This window comes from Hippoglossus hippoglossus, chromosome 12 (genome assembly GCF_009819705.1).
Source record: "Hippoglossus hippoglossus isolate fHipHip1 chromosome 12, fHipHip1.pri, whole genome shotgun sequence".
Classification (NCBI taxonomy): Eukaryota; Metazoa; Chordata; class Actinopteri; order Pleuronectiformes; family Pleuronectidae; genus Hippoglossus; species Hippoglossus hippoglossus.
Window position 1 is genome coordinate 19,285,678 of NC_047162.1, and position 7,500 is coordinate 19,293,177.

The 7,500-nt window shown below is 44.5% G+C and overlaps 1 protein-coding gene across 6 annotated transcripts in view; it reads right to left on the reverse strand.

Annotated features, from left to right (window-relative positions):
- Positions 1-7,500, reverse strand: part of LOC117771313 (transcription factor 4-like) — a 157,613-nt gene that overhangs the window by 21,412 nt on the left and 128,701 nt on the right. For all 6 annotated transcript variants that reach the window (XM_034601525.1, XM_034601528.1, XM_034601526.1 and 3 more), the window contains 3 exons: positions 1,840-1,945; positions 1,583-1,728; positions 819-981 (listed from right to left, as the gene is read on the reverse strand). In XM_034601525.1, coding sequence (XP_034457416.1) covers positions 819-981; positions 1,583-1,728; positions 1,840-1,945 — 415 coding nt within the window. The remainder of the gene's footprint in view (positions 1-818; positions 982-1,582; positions 1,729-1,839; positions 1,946-7,500) is intronic.

The window sequence follows — 7,500 nt, forward strand, 5'->3', positions numbered from 1 at the left end:
GTGTCTGTGTGTGTGTGTGTGATCTCTGTGTGGAATGTTGGAGATGTCTTCCCATGAAAACAAACTTTAAATCTGTTTCTTATTGCTGTTCTATTTGCTCTACGGGACTCAAAGCAAGGGGTCCATATGGCACGCTGTGTGTGTGTGTGTGTGTGTGTTTGTGTGTGTGTGTGTGTCAGCGATGTCAAGGTTGAGCCAAAATGGAGGACAAGTGTTTCTCTCAGTTTTCTGACTGCCTGCTTTCTCCTCTGACACTGAACTGGTTTCCATCATGTGGGTCCGATTCCAGCAGGAACATTCATAACTGCTTTTGTGACAGAAAATTAAAAAACGTGCTAATGTGCTAAATGAGTCAGGGGATTCCCACAGTTACAGTTCACCCCCTGGGGACCATGAATGTCTTTCGTCCAACCAGTAACTTTGAAGGTAAAGTGATGGACTGACTTTGCCAAAGGACAGTTTCTGGTTTAAAAAAAGCAAACAAACAACTCCATCACTACTTGAAACAGGTTGAAGCTTCTTCCACGTCTTCGTCTCATGTTCGTTTTAGTGAGCATGTGTGATCCCCGCTGTTTGTTCCTGTCCAATCGGATTACAGGAGAGGCGGGTTACTTCCAGTTCAGTTCTGTCTGAACATCATTAAACTTGGAATGTCACGAATGAAAGAGATGTTTTTCTCCTTCGCTTAATTAATGACATCAGCCCTAACGTGATTAGCTCCTCCCCCAGCTGATTGACAGCAGATGACTTCTCCGCCGCCAAACGCCAACCGTCAGGATTCAGAGCTCCGGAAGCACAAACGCACGCAGGTGTCTTACCCATGATGCTTTCTGTGCCGTTGGTGGAGGCGGTGCAGGAGGCGGTGCTGTAGTGGTTGCCCCCGCCCCCGCCCCCGCTCCCTCCTCCCCCTCCCCCTCGGTGGAAGCTGGACATGGGAGGAAGGCTGGAGCTGAGGTCTGCAGACGAGTGCGAGGGGTAACTCTGCAGACAGGAGGTGACAAACAGGAAGCATCACGTGAGGAGGGAGGACAAAATAAAAAGGCAGCGAGGATACACATGAATCTTTGAGTGATTACACAGGAGTCTTATTAGTTTGAACATCTAATGACCTGGGACAGATTTACAGCTGTAGTCAGAACAGAAACCACAAAACAGCCGAGTCACGATCAGTGGAAAAATACAGCTTGTTGAATTCGTTCTGCAGGGAAACCGTAGTTTATACTGGATCACTGACCACTGGTGGATTCAACAGATGTTAGTTGCTTATTAAGTGATGGGTTTACCAGGTTTGTGGCCACAACGTTTAAATTCAATAACCTTTAATAACCAATTACCATAAATTCACTTACATGGGCTTTAAAATTAGTTTTTATCAGTCTGGTTTCCCATCACTGGCCTGAAAAACCACATTGACATTTCCCTGCGCAGTCGTTTTGTCAGTTCAGGTTAATAAAGACTTTTTGTGCTGAACTTATTACTTATTGTCACATTTATTCTCAATATTGGAATATTGTGACCTGGTGGTGTGTTTATCCTTATTCTTATAAGGTCACTGTGCAGTGTGATTGACGGCTCTGCTCACCAGTCTGTCATGAGGGTGGATCCCGCAGTAGGAGGAGCTCTGGGAGGGGCCGTGGGCCGAGTTCCCCGCCCCCAGCATGCTGCCGTGGTAACCTTGCTGGCCCATACTGCTGCTGCTGCTGCTCCATGGATCTCCACTGTGACCGTCTGATGGGAACACAGACACACGTGTGAGACGGGCTGGTTTCAGGTTCATTCACGTCTCGAAGCGTGAGAAGGCAACGTGCTGGTGTGTGACGGTGGAGTGCATGTGAGTACCTGGCATGAAGAAGGGGCTTGGGAAGCCGGCGCTGGGAGGTTTGGAGGAGGGGTAGCCCGGTGAGTCCCTGTTGTAGTCGGCTGTGCTGGCAGACGGTGCGTACACCTGCAACACAACACGCACAAACACCTTATTCACAAATACTCACAAACACAAACAGCCCAGTTTCCTCTGAGGCTGAATCACAGAGGATAAATCACTTCCTGATCCATCACTCGTCTTTGACGCAGATTTTCACAGACAATATAAATGTTGACCCCCCCCAAAAAACGTTTTACTTATTTATATGACTATATTATTTACTCTACTTTACTTTTATAACTTCAAAACTAGGCATTTAAATCTATAAACTTTGATAGAAATCATTTTCAATACTCTCAAAGCTATAAATAATATTTTGTAAAATCAATGGCATATTTTAAGCCTATCTATAAATAAGATTATAAACAAATTGTAAATATATATAAAAATTACTTTTTATACTATGAAATATATATTTTTAAAAAAGTAATTTTATACATATTAATACAAATATCTAAAAAGATATAATTTATACATATGAAATTATTTTGTAAATGCACAATTATTTCAAACTTTTGAAGATCAAAGTTACAAACACTATGTTTAATTTTGTAAAGCGAAAATGTAAATGTATTTAAGTTTGTCGGTGAGCTGTCAGTCACCTTCAAACTACAGAAGTAACCATGGTAACCACATCAGTTACACCTACAGGCCCCTCCCCCCTTCCTGCCCTCACTATACAACACAGCTCCATCATGTAGGACAACCCGAGCTCGTCTCCTCTCACTCTGACTCGTCTGGTGACTCGTGTGCGAGCGACTCGTCTCCATCAGGAAACAGACGAGCAGTAAAACGTGAGACAGAGGAGCAGCGGCCTGTCATCAGAGCAGGTGACGCTCCTCCTCGGGAACAAAGGGAACACAATGCCTGTGTTTGGTCATGCCTTTGGCTGGGGGGTCCCCGCAGCATGCCTCAGAGAGTGTGTGTGTGTCTGTGTGTGTGTGTGTGTGTCTGTGTGTGTGTCTGTGTGTCTGTGTGTGTGCATAGCGTGCGAACACTCAGCCATGACGCTAGCTCGCACTGCATGACGCAAACCGTGGAACAGCTGTTGAGAGCGCTCTTCTCTCGCCCCTATCTCCCCCACTGATTCACATGAAACGATCTCCCACCCCCCCCACACATACACACACGCACACACACACACACACACACACACACGCACACACACACACACACTCCACAGCTACACCTAATCTACCTCCATCCCCTAAAAGAAGACACGTCTTGCTTTTTTAACTCGTGAGTATTTGCATACGAATGGATCCCAGATGTGGAGCAAACATCTCATGATAAAGCAAAGACAGAAGAAACAAAAGACTTGAGGGCATTATAAAAAACATCATCTCACTTCCCACACTCCCTCAGAGAAATTATTAAAACCAGAAAACAGCCTAAAACTCTTTCTGTCAAACAAAAACCTCAAAGTTTTCCTTCAGATCCCTAAAAGCCTTTTGGTTTGATGAAGCTTTAACTTATGAAGGGGGGGGGGGGAGTGGACGGATTTCCAGCTGTGTTATTGTCCTGCGCTCTTTAAAGTTAAAGATATCCAGGACCCAACGAGACAGAGAAACCAGGCCTCTGAGAAACTCCTGCAAATATCCAAGTGAGCAGGTGTGAGGATCAGAGTCATAAGCTGATAACACGGTTGCCCCCCCCCCCCCCCCCGGAGGTGAGCCCCTCTGATGAGGAGGAGAGGAAACCAGGGATCAGCTGAACTGGGAAACGGCCTCGAACACGAACGTGACAGCGTCTCAGGAGCTGGATGAAAAGCTCTGCAGGGTGAGAACCACGATCCTCATCTCCTCTCCCGTGTTTTTACATTATCTTCACTTTGAAAAATAATAAATCTATGCATAAGAAAATATTGAGGTAAATTAAAGGCCAGTGTGACTTAGAGTTAAGACACACAGGTTCGGTTCTTTAATCCGCTCCCAAGTGAGGCTGCTGACGACCTGAATCTCTCCATGTGTGCAACAAGTTTTCTGGCGAAGCCGTGACTGTTAAAGTGAAGAAGTTAAAAGTTGTGTTTCCAGAACGTAGTCTGGTGTCGACTCGGTTTACTTCCTGAAAACCACCGGTGGTGGAAAAAGTGCCCACACAGCCATAAACGCCACAACAATCAGGACGTCTGAGGAGCAAGGGATGCTGGGAACTGTGGGAATGAGCGTCTGAGGTCAGGAAACACACACAGACACACACAGACACATGTACACACACACCAACACACACAACAACGTGCAATTAAACAAATGCTAATACGCAATCATACGTTTAATTAATTGTGAAAGGTCTCTACGTTCTCACTGTGCACCTTGCTCTCTCTCACACACACACACACACACACACACACACACACACACACACACACACACACACACACACACACACACACACACGTCTGTAGATGTCATTAGTTGTACTAAAATCCCCTCAAACTTCCTCCTCCTCCTCTACTTCCCCTCTGAGAACTGACTTAGTGCTCTGATCATAAAACCACATTTATTGACCCAAAGCCTGTACAAGAAAACACACACGTATACACACAGACACACGAAAAACACACACAGACACACAAAAACACGCGCAGAGGTGAAGAAAAACACACATACTTGTGTGAAAATATTCAGATTTATGTCTCATGTCGTGCCGGCAGATTTTCCCATTCAATGTTAGACTGGTGACGAAAGACAGTGATTTGTGAGTGTGTGTGTGTGTGTGTGTGTGTGTGTGTGTGTGTGTGTGTGTGTGTGTGTGTGTGTGTGTGTATCTAAGTGTGTGTGTGTGTGTTTCAGACGGACAGAAACAGGTGCAGAGTGTGTTCAAGACTGAAGAATGTAGAGACACAATAACAAACTCACTTCCTGCAGACTGTAACATACACACACACACAGACACACACACACTCACACACTCAGTACCAGTGTTCCCACAGTTACAAACGGACCTTGAGCTAATCAGAGAAACCTTGTGTTGTCATTTCTCTCTGACTCTGAATCCACAAACCAGAGAACAATAATCTGAACCACAGTAAAAACCAGTTCACGTCCAATCGATAACCTTCAAGAAGATTTATTCCACAACTTGTTTCACTTCAGACCTGAATTTAATCTCTTAGGGTCAAACACTCGCTGTGTGTGAATATGATCGTTTCACCATAAGAACACAACCAGTCGAACCAGGTGCAGGAAATGATTTCTGTCCTGTGATAGAAGTTGAAACAGGTCAAACTGTGTGAGACAAACCAGTATGACCCAGTGTGCAATAGAGAAAAGTGGAAACCAGTTCTTTACGTAGCAGAGAATCTGTACTTTGATATTCGTTTTTTTGTTGAATCCTAATAAACCAGGGAACATCAGAAACCAGTCGATTTGATCTGTACTACAAAAAAAACAACATTTACCACTAACACACATCTTAACCAGCTCTTGTAGAACTGGATCCTGTCAAACTGGTTCTCGTTATGAACCAGTGGAACCAGTTGTGGCAAATCATAATTGAAACAGTGCAATTAGGGCTCCAATGAACTGTGAGTTTGTGTATCATGAGGTCGACAAAGAGCAACTTCCTGGTTTACCCAAATCAGGATAGAACCCTGATGGAACCCAGCACCCCCCCCCCCGCCCACACACTGTGATGTGACGGGGCAGAAAACGAATCACAAATTTCATCAAAGCTTTGCTGTGCGTCACCACGGCAACAACACAAGAAAATAAAGATGTATTCTACTGAAAACAGATTTTTCTGATTTCACAGACAAACTTGATTAATAAGGAACGTTTTGATCAGGCCGCTCGCATCCACGCTACTAGCTCTACGTTTGATATCACCGTTGCTACGGTTACACCTGCTGTCCACACGAAAGGTTTTCGAGCTCCTGAAACAAATAACTTTGGAATCACTGCCGGTCCCGGTTTAGATGGTTCTGGTTTTTAAAAACGCGGTTTTAAAAACCATAAATGACTATGGACGCAGCCTTAAGTTGCTTTTGATCCAACAACTTTTTGAATGTTTGCGCTCTAAATCCATAACAAATGAAATGACGAACGAATCATTGCAAAAGGAGCGAAAGAGAAGAATGGAACGTGGAACGACGTCCAGTGAACACGACGCTGAGAGGAACTCAAAGTTGATTTCCTCCTCAGAGCTTCAGCTCTAACCGGGTGACGGGACTCACACTGGACCCTGAAGGGTTTGTGAGACAGAAAAATGTAAAAACAATAAATAGAACAAAATGAAGTGCTACAAGTTGGAAGGAGATAAAACGACAGTGGACGGAAACAAAGGGGAGAAAATGGAGAGAGAGAGCGGAGAAAGGAAGAAAAGACGAAGAGGGAGACTTCTTGGCTTTGTTTAGTGTTTGATGCTTCTTCCCCCCCCAGATATTGTTTCCAAATGTGTGGAGCATCTGTTCGACTTCTACGTCTCCTCTGGTCCGTCAGCTCCTCTGCTCTGACCGAGGAGAGGAAGGACGGATGTAAGGAAGAGAAGAAGGAGCTCTTTCTGTTCTTCCTCCTCCTCTTCCTCAGTAGCTATGACGACACTTGGATTAGAAGCTAATCTCGACCTGATGGCGATGCTACATATGCTATTACAGCTCCTCAAGTTAATGTGGACGTTGGGACCAGATTGAATAACGCTCCAGCAAAAAGAGACATTTCACTCTAAACCACATGATTGAGCTCGTACGGGTGAAGAGAGGACGAGTCGTTGGGATCCAGCCTCTGGGGACCATGAATGTCTGAACCCAGTTTTATAGCATCCATCAAACAGTTGTTGGAATCTGAAAGTGGTGGATGTTGTCTTCCTTGGAGGCGAGAGGTCAAATCCTAAAACAACAAACTGTATGTTTATATATTTTCCAGAGGCGGATCTCTAGAGGGAAGCATCGACAAACTGCTGGTTGCACTTCAGTGACGCTTCCTTATAACCACGACTTCAATCTGAACTGAGCAACTCAACCTCAGACACAACCTCCCACTGACCAGCAGATAAGCAGGACAGATAATGGATGGATATATTACTATAATGCATGTTTTTTACTATTTACAAAGTTGATTTAATGCAAACTGGTTATTAATTGGTAATGAACGTTAGTAATGGTTGCAGCAGCACATGGGACTCGCTGGAAGCAGACGGATATCACTGTGAAGGTTAAGTTCATGATTCACTTCCAGGTCAAATGCAATGAAAGGTGCTGCTCTTTTCTCCACTTGGAAATAAACCAGAGGGGGAAACATTTAAATTTACAAAAAAAAACACCAAGGACGAGATTCATGATGACGTCCTCTGGAAGATTTGTCTTCTACAACACACGTCTTCAGAAAAGGGAGCAAGAGACAAATCAGCATTTTGCTCAATGAGAGAAAAATGTTCCTGCCTCATTTCTCTCTCTAACACACACGCACATGCACACACACACACACACACAAACGCTCACATACACACATGCACACACACACACACACACAAACGCACACATGCACACATACACACACGCACACACACACAGTTTACCACGCTTCATCCAAAGCAGATGTGCTGGAATGTGAACACTCAAAGGAGCAGTCACGAAACCTCTT